Here is a 21123-nt window from a genome sequence, read left to right as displayed (position 1 = left end):
TATATATATATATATATATATATATATATATATATATATATATATATATATATATATATATATATATATATATATATATATTTGGGGGGAATCAAAATGAGTACTGTCAATTAGCAGTAATAATAATATAACTATATAATAATAAACAAAAGTATATACATTTAGCATTAAATCAGCATTCACTTGACAATATTCACTTGGCAATAATGGTGATGATAAATGCAAATATACATAAATAACTGTAAAAAGAATAAACGCTTAACATAGAAATAATTGTTGCAACTGTAAATTTGTTTTTTAAATGTAAGTTGTGGTGATATTTTTACAATATAACCTTTGCAACAAAGTTTTCTATAATATATATATATATATATATATTGATTAGGTAAAGACAGCCTTTGTGATCATAAGATGTCAAAACTATACACATAATTTTTTTTTAAATATCATATAACAATAAATAAATAATAGATTCCGCAAGAAATCAAAACTAACCGTATGATTTTGTTTGCTCAGATTGCCACTTTTGTGGGGAATAATTCATTTGTGTATGTCATAAAAAAAAAAATGCTTTTCTGATTTTAATTGAAATCTGAAAAAGCACTTGCAGTTTGTTTTCAGTTAGATGTTTAGGTTATGTAATTTTAAGGTAATGGGTGTGGCTAACATTTAACCATGCTGCTACAACTGTCAGTTTTGACAACAAACAAAATTGGTGAGCAGGAAGAATCTGTTAGGTTGTAATAACTCTTCTAAAACCCCTGTCCCAATCTTTCTGAATGAAATGCCTATACTGTAATACATCCATTTAGCATCCACTCTGAATTTATCACACTTTATTTTGATGGTCCGTTTGTTGAATTAAATGACATTGCATCTACATGCCAACTAATTCTCATTAGACTATAAGTACACTGTTAGGTTGAAGTTAGTGTAAGTTGACATGTACCTGCAAAGATTGTTACAGTCAGTTAAATGTCTGTTGAATGAGCAGTATCAGCAGATATTAAGCAGACAGTTTACTAATGCTCAAATGGACCATCAAAATAAAGTGCTCCGGAATTGTTAAATACAGTAAATAATATGTTAAATACATGTTAAAAAGTATATAAAAAAATAACCTCAGCATATTGGCAACAAATTGAATTATTTACCATCAACAATAAACTTTTAAAATGACACTATTTTATATCCAGAACTATAAGAACCAAACTTTTTTTTTTTATTAAAACCATAAAAAAAAAAAATACAACTGGACAGACAGTTTAGCACTTATGCCTGTGTTCTGCAGTACACTGTCCTGCCATATCAGACTGTCGCCTTATGAGTGAAAGTGGGATTTACACGCATTGAGATTCACTGAGATCAGCTGACGTCTCCCTCATGTGCTCCTGAAGAACTGAGGATCCAGAATGAACCAAAATAGCTCAGTGCAGGACACCAGCTGCCCTTTACCTCCAAGTCTTCTCAACTCATGCATTCAAAGTGTGTTCTACTTATCTATATTTCTAAATATTAGACATATTCCAGTTTAAAATACAGATTTAATATATCATTTGTGGCTTAAATGGGATGTTTATGATTAGAAATATATGTTTTTGTCATCATTTAATAACATTTGATCTCATTTTATCTATCTATCTATCTATCTATCTATCTATCTATCTATCTATCTATCTATCTATCTATCTATCTATCTATCTATCTATCTATCTATCTATCTATCTATCTATCTATCTATCTATCTATCTATCTATCTATCTATCTATCTATCCGTTGTTTGATAAAATATGTGATAATGTAAGAGCAGCTGAAATGGAGAGATCATTAATATTCTGAACTGACTCATTTGGTCAGTCTCAGACACTTGCCTCCACTAATTAGACACTAATAACATCCCACTTTGATTACAAATGCCACCCAAACACATCCTCCACACATTCACCATGCATCACAATTACATTCATTATACCGCTAATGTTTAGGTCGCCTAATGTATCATTTATTCCGACTGACACAGCCTCACAGCCCAAATCCGACACTGCAAACATTCCAGCCATAACACCCATTTTCTTATTATTATAGCATTTGCCAACTTTCAGGATACTAAAATAAGGAGAAACTTCATATGAATTATTTATTTGTGGCCTAGATTAAATTTTAGAATAATTTACAAACACACACACATCTTGCTCCAAACCTGTAGCGCTTTCGTTCTTCAGGAATAAATTTCATTTTACAGTTTTTCTCAGTCACTTTGGTGCATTTCTCACAACACTTTTACATTTGTAAAACAGTTAATGCATTTCTCAAAACAGTTAGTACAAACTGCAAAACCTAGGTGGTGACCTGCAAAAGCATGTCACATGCTCAAAATGGATAGTTAAATTCTCAAAAGCAAGTATTGATGTCAATCAAAGTGTCAGTATCATCAAGATGAAAAGTCCTGACACCATTGTTTATAAAGAAGATAGTCAAATGGCTTTGTCATGCAAAAAAGTTAGATTTTGGTGACACTTCCTGAAAATGCTCAAGACAACACTAGATACTATTTGCACAGCCATTTGAAAATTACAGTAAAGTTAGACATCACTGCATTTAGTGAGGTATCCGAGTACAAGACACTAAATATGTATGTTTCACATTTTTACTGCATATGCTTGATGCAATTCTAATTTATTCACAGCATTTTGCAAAATAATAAATACACCCTTATTTACAACAAACAGAAACTTCATTTGTCTGTGCACAACTGTAAACAATATTTTTTTTTTATAATTTTTATATTGGAACTGAACCTACAACAAACACAGGTCTGTAAATCATTTATGAAACTGTTCAATATAGAAGACACTTTCAGGAAAATAAATAATTAGTTTATTTTATAAAATAAGCATGACAGATTTTGACAACTAGTTCAACATTTTTGTATGTAATGACTCAAGTAATGAAATTAGGACTATTTGTTTTTTATGGAATGACTATTCAGCATTTACAAGTTTAGTTCATTTTGACTGACATGACATAAGCAAATGATAATGTTATAAACAGCAGAGAATTGTATGAAAGCAATTGATGCACGTCCAAAAGTATCTGCAATGTGTTGGAAGGAATGAGAAACTGCTACTATGATGTGCACAAATGACTAATTGTTTTGAGAAATGCATTACCTGTTGTGTAAATGTAAATAGTGTTGTGAGAAATGCACCAAGGCCAATGAGAAAAACTGTAAACACACCCATAAACTTTCTTTGGGTAGAGCTGTGCACAACTGTAAACAATATTGCAGTATATATTGGAACTGAACCTACAACATACACAGGTCTGTAAATCAATCAGTAAATTGTTCAATTTAGAAAACATTTTCAGGAAAACTATATATATTTATATATATATATATATATATATATATATATATATATATATATATATATATATATATATATATATATATATATATATATATATATATATATATATATATATATATATATATATATGTATATATATATATTTCTTTTTTTTATTATTTTTTATAAAATTAGCTAGACAGATTTTGACAACTAGTTCAACATTTTTGTATGTAATGACTCAAGTAATGAAATGAGGACTATTAGTGTTATATGGAATGACTAATCAGCATTCACAAGTTTAGTTAATTTTGATTGACATGACAGAAGCAAATAATAATGTTATAAACAGCAGAGAGTTGTATGAAAGCAATTGATGTATGTCCAAAATCATTTGCAATTTGTTGGAAGGAATGCATTGTGAGAAATGCACCAAAGCGACTGAGAAAAACTGCAAACAGAAAGCAGTTATTTAAAATGCTGTAATAACATTTGGCTATGTGAACAGAATCAAAACTAAAAATAAAAAGTTACATATTTTTCATTTATGAAAACACATATCTTTGACTCATTTTTGTTATATATTGTATTAATTATGTTTATGATTATGATTATTATTGTTATTGTTATTATTGTTATTATTATTATTATTATTATTATTATTATTATTATTATTATTATTATTATTATTGTCAATGATAACCAAAACAGTTTGATGACACAATCCAATTTAATGTTGGTTTAACTGTTCTTTTAATTTAATAGTCTAAATGTCAACATAATTTAAAAAATACAACAATTAAAACATAACAATGAATCATAATTTTGTACTTTATTACTTTATATTTATTTTTGATGACTTATTTTACTGTATTATTATGATTATTATGATTATTATGATTATTATTATTATTATTATTATTATTATTATTATTATTATTAATCAATGGTAACCAAAACAGTTTGTTTACTTTCATTTAATTTATTGTTGGTTGAGCTGCTCTTTCAATTTTACAGTCTAAATGTTAACAGAATAAAAAGGTTTAAATAAAGAATTTACTAATATAAATTTTGGGTTATTTATTTGCCTTTTTTATTATTATTGTTATGGTTATTATTATTATTATTATTATTATTATTATTATTATTATTATAAAACTGTTTGATTACCATCATCCAATCTATTGATGGTTGAACTGCCCTTTCAAATTCTACTCAATTTTATTTTATTTTATTTTATTTTATTTTATTTTATTTTATTTTATTTTATTTTATTTTATTTTATTTATTTATTTTTTTTTTAGTGGTTGTTTTTATTATTTTATTGTCAGTGGTTGTTTTTATTACCAACATATCTTGCAATCTATTGTTGGTTGAACCATCCATTCAGTGTCCCAAACATTTATGAAAATCATTATATGTAAACAAGCATAGTGACTGCAGCTCAGCCAATGGCGTGAGTGTGGGGCGTTGCTGTCTCTCCGACTGACCAATGACTGACTTAGCAAACAGTTCTTCAAAACGCTTGGAAAGATCATTAATATTCCAACATCCAGACTGACACAAATGCAACCTCACAGACGAAAACACAGCGTGCAAACATTCGAGCCATAACACCCATTTTCTTATTACAGTTTTTCCCCTTCTCCACGTTCAAGATGCTCCAGAAATAGCAAAAAGAACAACACAGAAACTGCACATGAATAATTTATCTCCAGCATTAGCACGCTAAGAGTGAAGCTCTTTCCAGGAGTAGAAAGTGGGTGAACAGGACAAGTCGACAGGCGGAGGAAGAGTGGAGATGGACTGAGGGAACGACTGAGCGCAGAGGGACGACAAGAGAAAAAAGCCCACTGAGTCAAATGACAAGACAGCTCTACCAGACACACGCTATCAGCTCTGCTTCTCCTCCACCTCAGAGGATGACACCTCTGAGAGCCGTCTCACTGCGCCATAATCACACACACACACACACACACACACACACACACACACACACACACACACACACACACACACACACACACACACACACACACACACACACACACACACACACACATACACACACACACACACACACACAATGGAGCATTGCTGCCACCACAGATCTGACCTGAGTTTTCAACAGCCACAATGATGCAACACATCGATGTCGACTTATCCAGCAGTGCAGAAAGTAGTGATCCGCACTCATATTAATATTTGTTTTGACTTTTTTTTTTTTTTGGACAAAAACAAAAATGCATGTATATATTACATTTACAATTAGTCAATTAGCAGATTATTTTATCCAAAAAAGGAAGGACGACACAACATGAAGAAGTAAAACATAGAAGTCCTATTTTTACAAAGGTATAAGTACACTGTAAAACCCAAAAAGTTAAGGTAACTCAAACCATTTGAGGAAACCGATTGCAACAAACCATTTAAGTTCAAAAACTAATCCTAATGAGGACTGTGAACTTAATCCATTTGAGTAAACGAAGCAATTTGAGCTCAGTAAAACCCAACAAATGAAGAGAACTCAAACCATTTGAGGAAACCAATTGCTACAAACCATTTGAGTTAGAAAAGTACTCTATATGAGTACTGCGAGTTTACTTCATTTAAGTTAAAGTAATGAGGTATTTAATTAACTCATTACCTTCAACACTGAGTTCAAAACTCTTTTCAAATGAGTAGTATTATCTTTAAGTCAATTTTGTGTTAACTACACTCACTTCATTTGATAAAGTCAGGTTTTACAATAAGAGCTAGGGTATTTAAGAAGGGGGGTGCTTTTTATTTATTGTTCTACCAGCGAGGAACAGTCAATGTAAAGGTTCTGGAAAGTGATTTAGTGACTCTATAAAACTTATTATAAATGGTATAAATTAACAACTAATTATAATAGTATAATAATAAAAAAAACAAAGTGTGAAAATTACTAAATATTTTTTTTTATTCAGTGGATTATGTATAAATTTAGACATTTAGGCAGATACAGTAGCTAATTATTTATGGTTATTTTGTATTTCATTATACTAAACATTTATGCTATAAATAACTGATCATTAAAGTTGAACTATAATATCCATTAAACTTTGACTGGCTTTCGACTTTAAGACAAATATAACATTTGCTGACTTTTCCCAACTATAAAGCTTTATTTCCAACATTTAATCACGTTTAATAGGTGGAAAAACAGGCTGATGTTGTGCTAACACATTAATTGTATAATTTTAAAATAACTTGTTAAAAAATAATACAGTATAACAAATAAATGATTTTAGCTTGAATACAATTTGTGTGACTTTAATAGCAAAATATGAGAAGACACAATGTATAATACCTCAAATTTTGAATAAAATAAATAAATTGGAAGTGATCTGCTGTTTCCGTTGCTGTCAAGTGCTCCCTTTCCCATATTTGATGGCTTGACATTAGTTTTACAAACATATATAGCTTTTCTGTCATCTACTTTTTATCGCCCAGTCACTAGAGTGGTCATTTTGAAAGCAGAGCTCTTAAAATTGATATTATCTTGACATGATAGACTTAAGTGACAGCAAGTTTGATGAGCGAATATAGAAGGGAAATCAATGGGGTTGAAAAATAACCTTGCCATATAGGTGCAAAGCAACATAAATAAATTAATAATCATTAAAATTAAACAAAAATCTCAAATATTCCATCGCTAGGTTAAAGAAATCCCTGGGTTTCAATGTCTGGAATGGTTCTTTAAATATTCCATGATATTCCAGGTTTTGCATGACCTCTGGAAACTCTGTTTTGAACATTACAAAAGCTTTGATCTATGACTTTTTAAAAGTAATTATGCAACTATATACAGCGGTTATATGTTGTATCAAATAAATATTTAATAATATATATATATATATATATATATATATATATATATATATATATATATATATATATATATATTAATCCTTGTGAAGAATGTTACAAAAGTTATTATCAGCTATAATATCAACACTGTAAAATATATGATCAATTAGTCAAGACAAATTCAGTCAAGCAAATATTTTTAAGTCGTAACTTATTAAACTAAGTTAACTGTTATAACTTAATTTTTATATGTTATTTGAGTTGTTTTAAGGCAGTTTAACATAATATAAGTTCAATGGACTCATAAAGTTAATCTGATTCAGCTTAAAAAATTAAGGCAAGCAGGATTTTATTACAGTGTGTCACATACTGTATTGAGAATAAGGAATATGTAGAACTTGCATATACAATAAACAAGAAAGAAGTTGGTCTTGTGTGTGACCATCATACTAGTCAAAATATACATTTTTACATAATAATTAACAGCTATCATATTTTCTATAGTCTCTAAATTGCAGTTTAATATTTAAAAGCAGAAACTAATAATAATAATTTACTAGCAAGGTATAAAACTGTGTTAGTTAATGTTAAAAACATGAAGCAAAACTTGAATCTATGAATAAAAATAAGATTCTGATAATAATAGTAATCATAATAGTTCAGATTAACAATCTCAATATATTAACAACCATTTTGTTTACTATATTTTTATATTGTAGCACAACAAAGAATATCGTAGTACAAATGACATTGTTGTATAAATAAATGTGAAATCTAAAACATTAAAACATAAATCATTGTCAAATAGAACAGACATCCAGTATTGTTTCCTGATAATAACCCACGTCTGCTTATATCTGACAGTGATTTATATTTTCAGAGCAGTAATAAAACAGATGTGCACGATGATCACATGTAAATAAGAAGCGTTTCCACTGCCTGGTGTCACATGATAATAAACCTCCATTACGAAAGGATTAGTGAATATAAAAAGCAGACAGCTGCAGTGTAGAACCACACCGTTCAAAAGCAAAGACAGGCTCTTATTTCCACTTGTGTAAAGTGATGACCCATTTCATGAAGCCGTACGGTAAGATCTGTCTTATTTTGCAGTCTGATAAAAATAAAACTGATGTAAACATCAAAGGCTTTTCTCAATCAAAGACTTTAGTTAATTAACACTCGTAAGTAAAAAGCTGTCAGAGGCTTGACGCTAATAGATTTGAACCGGAATCTCCACAGCCTTCATAATTCAGCTTTCCTCATTTCTAGGTTATGTAAAACAAAATCTATTTAAGGCAAAACATGGCAGGTGAATATGGTAAAAAATATATAGTTAATATATAGCACTACACTCACATTTAGGGCTGCACTATATATCGGTTCAGCATTGATTTCGCAATGTGTGTATCTGCGATCGCAGGATTTGCAATCTTATGTTGGGATTAATAAAATTTGACCAAATCTAACAGGTTCCAATAGTGTAAAATACATTTTAATGCATTTTTAAGCCCTGTGACTGTAAGATTTCAAGCAAACTGAAACCATTTGGGCACAAGTAAATCTGAAATTTGTCACTTTATTCATTAATTCATTTTCTTGTCGGCTTAGTCCCTTTATTAATCCGGGGTCGCCACAGCGTAATGAACTGCCAACTTATCCCGCAAGTTTTTACGCAGCGGATGCCCTTCCAGCCGCAACCCTTCTCTGGGAAACATCCACACACACATTCACACAATCACTCATACACTACGGACAATTTAGTTTACCCAATTCACCTGTACCACATGTCTTTGGACTGTGGGGGAAACCGGAACACTCGGAGGAAACCCACGCAAAGGCAGGGAGAACATGCAAACTCCACACAGAAACGCCAACTGAGCCGAGGTTGGTCGCAGGTTTGATCCCCCACAGTCCAAAGACATGCTGTACAGGTGAATTGGGTAAGCTAAATTGTCCGTAGTGTATGAGTGTGTGTGTGGATGTTTCCCAGAAATCAGTTGCGGCTGGAAGGGCATCCGCTGCGTAAAAATGTGCTGGATAAGTTGGCGGTTCATTCCACTGTGGCGACCCTGGATTAATAAAGGGACCAAGCCGACAAGAAAATTAATGAATGATACAGTACTAGTGGTTTTCAAAAGTGGGGGTCCAGAAAAGTGGGATGGGGTTACTAACAGGTTATTAAAAGCTTTTGTATTTTCTATAATGTGTGAATTGCAGTTTAATATCTAAGAGCAGTAATTATAAAGATTTTAATTATTTATTATATGTATATATAATTAGGCATGCTCCTAAGATTGCCTAAAATTCACCTAAGATGATATTTTTGGGTAAAAATATAACTGCTTCACGGTATCACTGCTCTAAAATATAGTCTTTTTAAATGTCTGGGTAAAAAAATAAAAAAACTTTTCTCCCATTGAACACAATACATTTTATTTTGGGAAACATTTAAAGTATTTTAAAACAGTAGCTTTTGATGTAGGTCTTGTTTTGCTAGAGATATTGTTGCTCTAAAAAAATAAATAAATAAAACAGTCGTAAAAAACACGTTAAAAAAGTGCATATACCAATAGGAACAGTATGACAGAAAATTCGGGCAATATTAAAATCTTGACCTTTCCAAACCGCAATAAAACTTGAAATTCGTTATCATCCCATGCCTAATAATAATAATAATAATAATGATAATAATAATAATAATAATAATAATAATAATTGTTTAGTGAGGTGGGCAGCTCGGTGGCGCAGTGGTTAGCACAATCGCCTCACAAGACGGTCGCTGGTTCAAGTCCCGGCAGGGTGAGTTGGCATTTCTGTGTGGAGTTTGCATGTTCTCCACGTATTCACGTGGGTTTCCTCTCATGCTCTGGTTTCCCCCACAAATCCAAAAACATTCGGTACGGGTGAATTGGACAAGCTAAATTTGTCCATAGTTTATGTGTGTGAATGAGTGTGTATGGGTGTTTTCCAGTGATGGCTTGCAGCTAGTTAGTTATATTTAAAGTTCTTGTTTTTTTTTCTTGATATATTAAAATAAAAAACAATAAATATGAGATTTTTTGGAGATGTTTTGATATTTTTATTACATTTCATTTACTCTTTACTTTAACAAATTTTTAATAAATTTTCATTTACTCCATAATTAAAATCAAAGAAATAAAATAAAATATATATAAATAGTAATTTTCTTTTTTCTTTTGTAGAATAAAATATTGCATATAATCAATCAAATTATAGATGACTAAAAAACAGCAATTTATGAAAAGCCAAAAATCTCAAAATTAGCAGGTGCATAGGGATTTTTTTATTTTTTATTTTTTGGCCTACAGTGTCAGTGTTACCTCTGCATCAGTTTTCCTAATGTATGATCAAGAGAAAAAGAGTGGAACGAATATTCTGATCTGATCCAATAAATTAGACTCATAATAAATGATTTTCTGTGTAGAAATACATTTAAAAATGGGATAACATTAGCATATTCATGTGGTTAATAATTACAATCTCGCGCTCTTTGATTAATTGCCCGGTTGTAACAATAATTTGAATATAATTATAAAGCATTTTTCTAACACTCCGGTTGCTCTGGTCGTGTCTAGTTAAATGTATGACCATAAATTAGAATACATAAGGTTAAGCACACCCACACACGCACACACACACACACACACGCACACACACACAGAAAAAAGGTTTGGTATGGTGAGATATGATATGTATTTACTGCAAATTTTAAGTAAATAAAACAAAACAAATGTTGTACAGAAAAAAAATTATTTACCAATAACTGATTTTTTTATAATCATATTATAATCATGATGTAAACGGTTACACACACTTCTGTTTTTTTTTTTCTTTGTAATGAGCTTTTGCATTTTTTTTCTTTATTTATTCATGCCATCCTTTTTGTGTGAATGATATTGTTTTATGTTGTAATTGCACAAGAAAATAGGAAAAATATAGCACTACCTACTGCGCCACTACTTCACCTACAACAATATAATATAATATAATATAATATAATATAATATAATATAATATAATATAATATAATATAATATAATATAATATAATATAATATAATATAATATAATATGCTTTTATTTTATTTTTTTATTTTTTTATTTTATTTTATTTTAGCAAACTAATATACAGGAGTATTTCAGAATAGAAAAAAGATCAAGCAGTTTTCAGAGTAATCAGAAAAATCTCTTTTATCCAACACATTTTGGGTAATGTGTTACATTACATTTTACCTCAAGAGGTTACAAACAAAAGAAGGACTTTCTGTAATTGCTTATGGACAGAAAGGAAAGAGAGAGAGACAGAGAGAGAAAGACAGAACACAATAGCAAAGTGGGCAGGCCGAGGGTGTCAGAAATCATCTCAGATCTCTTTCTGTGACTAAACGCACACCACACACATAAACACACCTATAAGAAGCAACAAGCTTTTTATAAGCAAATTGTGAATTTTTTTTAATTTGATTTATCATTGACATGTTGTAAATAACAATAAAAATCATGCACCTAAATATTAGTGATCACACAGTGATTCTCATTGACCCAAAATGCTTTCCAACAGCAGGAGAAAACAATGCTGAATGCAAATGTAAACACAGACAGCTTGCACAACACCATCTCATCCTTAAAGCAAAAAAAGAGTAAAAAACTGTGAAGGGTAATTAAAGATACAACCCAGGCTGCATTTGAAGAAGAGGATAACACTGTTTGTGCCAAATGTAGTGTATGAGCTTGAAACATTTGATATTGATGACACACTTAGAAATAATTTACTAAATTTAATTTTAAAATATTTCCCAGAAATGGGTTGCGGCTGGAAAGGCATCCGCAGCGTAAAAAACTTGCTGGATAAGTTGGCGGTTCATTCTGCTGTGGCGACCCCGGATTAATAAAGGGAATAAGCTGAAAAGAAAATGAATGAATCATTTTTTAAATAAATCTGTCCATGCGGCCTTGGTAACATTAAAAAAATAAATGTACAAAGAAGTAAGTAAGTAAGTAAGTAAGTATGCAAAGAAAAAAAAAAGAATAAATAAATAAATAAATGCATTTTTATTACAGTTTTTTTTTTCAGTATCTGGTGGTGTGTACATTAAAATGTCTTTTTAAAATACATTTTTGTTTACTTTTCTATAATAAACAATTTTGTTACCAGGCTGGGTATATAAATATTCATTCATTCATTTTCTTATCGGCTTAGTCCCTTTACCACAGCGGAATGAACAGCCAACTTATCCAGCAAGTTTTTACGCAGCAGATGCCCTTCCAGCCGCAACCCATCTCTGGGAAACATACACACTCATACACTACGGACAATTTAGCCTACCCAATTCACCTGTACCGCATGTCTTTGGACTGTGGGGGAAACCGGAGGACCCAGAGGAATCCCACGCGAAGGCAGAGAGAACATGCAAACTCCACACAGAAACGCCAACTGAGCCGAGGTTCGAACCACTGACTCAGCAACCTTCTTGCTGTGAGGCGACAGCACTACCTACTGCGCCACTGCCTCGCCGGTATATAAATATCATCCAGTTCATAACTATAGTTTTTTTTTTCATCTCTAGATAAAATTATGAAGATAAGTTATCAAAATAAATGGAAAAAAATCTAAATAAACATTAGGTGTTATCTCTATCTTTTAATATATTCAAGAATATAAATTGCCTAATTCTAATTTTTTAAAAGTGATATAAACATTAAGTGCTTGTTTCATGATAATGCAAGAAATTATTCTTAACGTACCTCAATGATCACAGTAAATCTCCAGGTCATGATCATCTGTCTATTGCTATGGACTGGTAATTGTTCATTAATACTGTCATATAATGCTCCCATGCTGGCAGCACAAAAAATATATTTGCATGCTTTCCTATCAGACATGCTTGCAACACCGCTGTCTAGTTCTTTAATTGATAAATAAATGATAATTTATATTAATGCTAATAAAATGGTGAAGAATGCAAAAATATGCCAAACTCCCTCCAGTGTCTTCTGAAACTGTTTTCTTGCTATGGAAGACTGTTAAGGGAAAATTAACCTTGCAAAAACAACCTAATAAAAGCAGACATGGTATCAGAAACAAACCAGAGTACAACAAATAAACAGCAGTAATTAACATAAATACTATTAATAATACATCGTACATAAAAAATTGAATTTGCATTCAGATTATGCTAATGTACCATAAGAACGTCTGTCCTAATATGGATAGTATTTGTGTAAGCCTATTAGTCAGAATTAGTACACTCATGTTTCAATGTTCCTTTTATAGAGTTTACAGAAAGCTTTTAAATCACTGACTACAAAATGGAAAATATTTTCACCACTTTCCAACTTTTGAAGATGGAGAATATATCTGTAAAATATAAGTACAGAGCAAAATAAATCCCATATATTTTAAATCTGAGAAACTTCTTCAAACTAATAAGTGTAAATACAGTAAGGTTAAACTGAGAATCCAAAATGTTATTGTTTGTTTAAAATCAAGATCACAACCCTAAAACTATTCTAAATAGACAAATTAACAAAATAAATAAATAAATAAATAAATTACGAGAGGTTGGGACAAAATGTATTTATTTTTAATATATTTTAATGTCAATTTAATATACAGTTAAAGTCAGAATTATTAGCCCACCAATGATTTTTTTTTCTTTTTTAAATATTTCCCAAATGATGTTTAACAGAGCACAAAAAATAAAAAATAAAATTACAGTATGTCTGATAATATTTTTTTTTGCTTCTGGAGAAAGTCTTATTTGTTTTACTTTGGCTAGAATAAAAGCAGTTTTTATTTTTTTAAAAGCAATTTTAAGGTCAAAATTATTAGCCCCTTTAAGTCATATTTTTTACAGAACAAACCACCCCCCATTTCATCCATAATGATTCACTCTCTGTATTACCTGACTGCCTGTGGTTTCAACTAGGTCCGCTACTGATGTAACGGGGGCGGGTACTTTCACTTTTCACTGCTACAGCCCCTCACCTCTGCTCGTGATCAAACCAAAGTAAGATCGGCGCTGCGTTTCTTATGGCAGGTTTTCATCCTTCATACATGTTGAGTGATCGAATTGATCGACTTGTGAAGGGAACATGTCTTGACATAACCCACATACATGTGACTTAGTAAAGCGTGAAGTCCTGTATGATTTTAATCGTTGGATTAGTCTGAATGCAAATCCCCTCGTCAGGCAGTGCTGGAGCAGCGTAAGAGAGTGGACCACAGCGCATCAAATGAAAAGTATTAACAAAAGAAAAATACACAACTCAAGACACTTCAATGCTTGTATACTAACTCTGTAATGCTCGTCCACAACTACATGCATTAGGTTGAATCAGGTTAAATTAGTAGCATAATTTTAATTTATTAATAGATAATATTAACTTCAGGGTGTGTTTCACTTAACTTCAGAATGTGTCAATGCTGCTCTGTAGGTTTATTAGAGACATTCATAAATATTCCTAGAAAATCTAATAAACGTTGGAGACATACTCACTACATAAATGCGCTAAATTGCACTTCAGCAGCGTTTATTTAAGAGCGCACAAGAAGATCTGCGCGCAAGCAAAGAGATTGGCATGCTCGTATTGCATAAATGCGATCTCGACTTGTAATACTGTGCTCACGACATTTCTCCATTTGTCATTGAAATAACCATCATAGGCAGTTGGTAGATTTGTGCAAAAGGTCTGCCACCACAGCTGGAAAAAATCCTAGAGGAAACACTGATAAGGAAAATTCTGGATCTGTTTCTTCGATCTTCTTTATTTTTTTATTTTTTATGTATTATATAGTATCAGATCGGGTATCGGTATTGGCAGATACTCAAAATCAGGACATCGGACAAAATCGGACTTGAGGGCAAAAGAACCTGATTGGGAAATCCTTAATAAAAAGGTCACAATATATTTATTTTATTTTTTAAGTGAACTACATCTTTAGGAAAAGACTAATAATTAGGGCTGCGCAATAAATCATTTCAGCATCGATATCACAATGTGCACATCCACAGGAATCTGTCGAATCAGGAATATAGTTGAGTAAGAGTTAAAAACTCACACAATGCTGGAGTAATTGCAAAGTTGAAGCATAAAGTTACTAACAAATGTGATCATTTACATGTGTTTTAGGCCTGTGGCTGCTCATTTCAAGCCAGTTAAAAGCATTCAGGCACAGGAAATTATTATTTAACTTGAAGAAAGTTTAATTGTATTTATGTGTAGTTTACATACAACCAAAATTATAGAGAGTTATTTATTTTATATTTAATTATTTAATATGTGTACTTGATTTGGTTTATTTTATGCAGATACGCTCTACTACATAAGCAACATATTATCATCCAAAATTGTCCTAAAAGTCTTCATTTGTTTTTCAAATAAATCTATTAAATTCATTTATTAAAATGATACTCAATATTGCACAGAACAAATATTTGCATCCTAGCCTAAAATCTAAGATATGGGATGGTGTTGATGTGGTTTTGGGTGAATGGAGGGCTGGACTGAGAGAGATAAGGGTGATGATGGTGATGGAGGTGCTCTTACCGGTGATGGGGGGCTGTGCGCGGAGCAGGTAGGAGTTTGGGGAGAACTCGTCTTCGGGAGGGGGGTCCAGGATGGTATGGGATGAGCCGCTATCCAAAAGGGGCATCTGACACTCCCTGATGGAGGAGGCGGCCTGGTGCAGGGGGACGGAGGGGGGAGGAGGGGCGGGTGGCAGCAGACTGGATGAGGGCGTGGGGGGGAGGGGACGACCTGAAGACACACACACACACACAGTGGGAGAAGTGTGTTACTTTATGGAGTGAAACCATTGCTGGTTGATGAAATTACAACAGGGGATCACAGCTACTTTTTCAGAGTTGTGTTTATAAGTACATTACCGGTCAAAAGTTTGGGGTCAGTAGGATTATTAAAGGATTTAAAATAAGTTTTTCCTGCTCTACAAGGCTGCATTTATTTAATCAAAAATACCGTACAAAATGCAAAATTGTAAAATGTTATTGCACTATAAAATAACTTTTAAAATGTAGTTTATCATTTAATTTGATCATTTATTCCAGTGATTTGAAGATGAATTTTCAGCTTCATTACTCCAATCTTCAGAGTCACATGATCCTTCAGAAATCACTGTAATATTATTATTATTATTATTATTATTATTATTATTTATGATCACAGTAATAAAAACAATAATGACTGGAGTAATTTTATTTGAAACTAAATACAATAAGTAATAAATAAATATTTAATAATACATATTTTATAATTTAACTACTTTATTTTACATTTAATAAATTCCACCTTGATGAACAGAATAATTTCCTTATAAAAGAAAAAAAACTGACCCCAAACGTTTGACTGGTAGTGTAAATTATGTTTGGCTTTTATATTTTAGTTATACTGTACAAAAATTAAACTGATTAGAAACCCTTTTCATCTTCTTAAATATAAATGATGCAAGTGGCATTTTGCAATAGTTTTGTATGAGTGTATCAGTTGCTGTAAAAATGTTACAAACTGGAAAAACAGACAGAATCATAGAAACTAGTACAAATAAAAAGGAATTCAGTGTTTAAACTGAAATGTCATGACATTTCAAATTTGACAAATTTAGAATACTGATATGAATATTAAGCTATAAAAATTTTCCTAGAAAATATATTTTATTATTATTATTATTATTATTATTATTATTATTATTATTTATTTATTTATTTTTATATATTTTTTAAAACTGTGTACATTTTATGGATGGTAAATTAACCATTAAAACAGAATGTAAAAAAAAAACATTTTGAAATCAATAAATTAATTTCAGAAATATTATTATGGATAAAAATGTACGAATAAAATTAATAAAATAAATGAAGTCACTGATGCTTGAAGCAATGTTACACTAATCCAAATAAATAAAAACAAGTACACAACACAGCAAATAAAGAAAAAAAAAATTGGGTCCTTGATGGATGCAGTAGGTTTGCAATATTTAAGTAAATAATAATAATAATAATAATAATAATAATAATAACATTAAACTAGCATTTTCCTTGCTTGACATAAAGTAAACTTTAAAATACAAAAGATTAAATAAAATAAATTATTTAAAAACTAGAAAAAAATATTAGAACTTAATATAATAAAATAACTGAAACTAAATTTACATTAAAATGTATATACAAACAATAATAAATCATTTTAATTTATATTTACAGTGCTTAAATCCATCATTTTAATAGGAAGCTATAAAATATTATATTTGTGCATATACATTAGATTAGTCAGTACTGAAGCCAAATCTGGAGCTTATCTAACAAAATAACTTAAGATAATGCTCCAAAAACTAGTACACCCAAATTTATATGTTAAAGAAAATTATTAAATGCAATTTAAAAAAGAGGAAAAATCAAGAGAAGCAAAAAAATTGAAAAAGTTAGTTGAAATTTTGTAGGTTGTAATATTTTTGCAATATTTTGCTTGAATTTTAATGTCTTTCAATTTCTAAATATGTTTGGTGACAAAAATATTATTTTAATAAACATATTTGTTCAATAAATCTGTTTTGTTTATATGCACCAAAATAAATTGCCTATATTCACTGAGAAATTGATGAAAATATATGTTTTTCAAAATGGGCTGTACTATATTATGCTAAACACTGTAAATAATTTAAAAAGTAAATACTAAATAAAAGCTATAAAATGACTTGCAATTCTAGGAAAGTAATAAAAAACAAAAGTATGCAACATTTTAACAAGATTAGTATTGTAACTTCAGTTGTTAAAAAAACATTTTTCTATTGTCTCCAATTCAATTATGTATTTTATTTAGTAATAAAGCGGATATGAGAACTAATGAGCAGGAGTGCATGTGCAGCTGCAGCATAAAACCCAAAAGGAGTGATTTTAACAACAGACGGCGACAGCCTGCGTTTGTCACCAGAGACACTTTCTGTTTGTGCTCTGGATTTTCAATCTCTGCACAAAGTAAACTCTGACATGAGTTCGACAGGCACACAAAAGAAAACAGAAATGAGAACTCACAAATGGAGCATTGAAATACAAGGTATTGATACATCAAAACCAGAAGCTTGTCGAATAAATACCACGTTGAAAAGAGAGAAATGTGAAGCTTTGAGACGCTCTGAAAAACCTTCAACTCTAAAAACACGTCTGAAAGGAGGTCAGCTTTGATGTGCCTTTTAAATGAATGAATAGAGTACGTACAAATACACAGAATATATGGACACTCTGTGTGCAACAGGGATGTGCGATATATGAAACAAAAAAACTAAATCTGTAATAAGTGAATCATATCACATTGTGTATTCAGTGTTCAAAGCTTATAGGAGGTTTACAGAAGAAAGAAAAATACATTTGCAATCAGAATCATTAAAGCCTCTGAATTATTAGCCCCCGTCTTTATTTTTTTTCCCAATTTCTGTTTAACGGAGAGAAGATTTTCATTTCTAAACATAATAGTTTTAATAACTAATTACTAATAAGTGATTTATTTTATCTTTGCCATGATGACAGTAAATAATATTTTACTAGATATTTTTATGACACTTCTACACAGCTTAAAGTGACATTTAAAGGCTTAACTAGGTTAATTAGGTTAACTAGGCAGGCTAGGGTAATTAGGCAAGTTATTGTACAATGATGGTTTGTTCTGTAGACTATCAAAAAATATATAGCTTAAAGGGGCTAATAATTTTGACTTTAAAATGGTTTTTAAAAAAATAAAAACTGCTTTTATTCTAGCCAAAATAAAACAAATAAGACTTTCTCCAGAAGAAAAAAAATATTATCAGAGATATGGTGAAGATGTCCTTACTCTGTTAAACATAATTTGTGAAATATTTTAAAAAGAATAATTAAAAGGGGGTTAAATGATTCTGAATGTAACTGTAGAAAAGAAGCTTGATTTAAACAAGTGATGATAAGGACAAAGTAGATATGATTAAAGAGAAATGTAAATAATTTAAGAATTTATGTTTATGGTAGAGTTAATAATTAGGTTAACAGTTGGGCATGTTACATTTTGATGTTCAGATGAAATTTGCAAAAGCTTCAAATCAAAAAAATAAACTGAAAAAAGTAAAAATATCAACTAATAGATATAGAATATATAGAATATACCCCTTTTTGAAAATGAAAATTTTTTATAAATTTCTCTGTGCATATAGGTCATAATATATATATATATATATATATATATATATATATATATATATATATATATATATATATATATATATATATATATATATATATATATATATATATATATATATTAAAATAATATTTCACTCACCAAACCTCTTTAGAAATAAAAAGATAATACATTAAAGTTTTTTTTTTTTTTATATTGGGCAAATTCCATATTCTACAGTTCTATATTCTAAATATAGCTAAATAAATTACAAACTACAAAATTTAAATGTATATATATACATGTACATATATATGTATGTATAGCATTCTATTAATTTATTAATTTAAAAGATAGATTTGTGAGTGGTGTGTTTATTAAAATTATTCTGACCTGTGCTAACAATAATACAATGATAAAAATAATAAGTGATCTGATCACATTATCATTATTTGGACTTTTTAAATGATTAAAAACTACAACTGGATAAGCTGAGAGTTTAGATTTAGTAAAACAATTGAAAATTACAAGTAATCAGTATATTACAATAGAGGATTTTAATATGTTATCAAATGATTCTTGATTGTAAATATATCTGACAAAATGCTTTATTAATTGCTGTTGATTTCTGTAAAGATATTAGTGGCTTTTTCTGTAAATATGCAAGATTATAGTGTTATACATTTTTCTGAAAAGAAATTAAAATTAAGCAAGACGTTCTAATGTACATGGGAAGAGAAAGCTATATTACACGCTTAATACATTTTTTAGACTATGTTATTTTTAAATCCTTAAAAACCACTTTTAATATTTGACCCAAATGCATCTAATTATAGTTTTAATTATTCATACATACATTTTCTTCCTCTTTTCCGGAGCCGGGTCGCAGGGCCAGCAGGAGCAGGTTTTAAATAATTTCAATTCTGTTTATCGATACCAGAACAGCCCATAACAAACAGCAATCTGAATCGATCAATCAAATAATTCATGTAAACAAGTTTAAACACAAGGTTACACTGTTTTTACAAGATCATTTTGAATCAGAGACACTATTTTTATGCTGTAAGAACAATTTATGTAGGTTTATTTTATATTTGGTCTTTATCTACTTACAGCACAAGCACATTTAAAATTATACTTTAATTATTTTGTTTATGTTCATGAGACAGTTTTAGTAATATGAATCAAAAATATATATTACACCTGTAAATTTATGTGGGTATTATTATTTTTTTTATATAACAGCAATGCAAAAACCTATAAGCACACAATAAGTGCATCAAACAATTATTTTGACGTCGCAACACAGCAATTAAACACATTGAATATCAATTGAGGCCATTCATTTTTCACTGGCATTTGCCGGTGAACTGAAAAATAATCATTCATTGGATTTGCTAATTGTTTTTAAGGTAAGTGGTGGCAAACAATTTATAAGGACTCAATTTAAACAAACAAATTAAATGTAGTAAAGCTTAGCTTAATTTGTTTGATAAAATTCAGTCCATATAAATTGTTTGCAACCACTTACCTTAAAAGCAATTAGTAAATCCAATGAATAACTTTTTACAGTGTGAAGTCAGTGTGAATGTACAGTATTATGTGTGATAATACACATAATACTCAACTAAAAATGATCTGAAATATGGTAAATATATTACATTATGCATTTGCTCTTCTAAAATACATGATGTAAGTCCTTTTGTGTATATTTTAATGAATTAATAACGTCCTGACAACAAATGGATAAAGCTAGG

The 21123-nt window shown here is 30.1% G+C and overlaps 1 protein-coding gene across 10 annotated transcripts in view; it reads right to left on the bottom strand.

Moving 5' to 3' along the window:
- tenm2b (teneurin transmembrane protein 2b) overlaps positions 1-21123 on the bottom strand; it is a 599580-nt gene that overhangs the window by 173567 nt on the left and 404890 nt on the right. For 4 of the 10 annotated variants that reach the window (XM_087301398.1, XM_087301399.1, XM_087301406.1 and 1 more), the window contains one exon: positions 15758-15967. The exons of the other annotated variants lie outside the window; for them this stretch is intronic. In XM_087301398.1, the coding sequence (XP_087157524.1) occupies positions 15758-15967 (210 nt within the window). The remainder of the gene's footprint in view (positions 1-15757; positions 15968-21123) is intronic. 10 annotated transcript variants of the gene reach the window in all.

The sequence above is a fragment of the Danio rerio genome, chromosome 21, assembly GCF_052040795.2.
Source record: "Danio rerio strain M-AB ecotype USA chromosome 21, GRCz13ab, whole genome shotgun sequence".
Lineage (NCBI taxonomy): Eukaryota > Metazoa > Chordata > Actinopteri > Cypriniformes > Danionidae > Danio > Danio rerio.
Note: the sequence above shows the minus strand (reverse complement) of the source record. Positions and strands in the feature narration are given on the sequence as shown.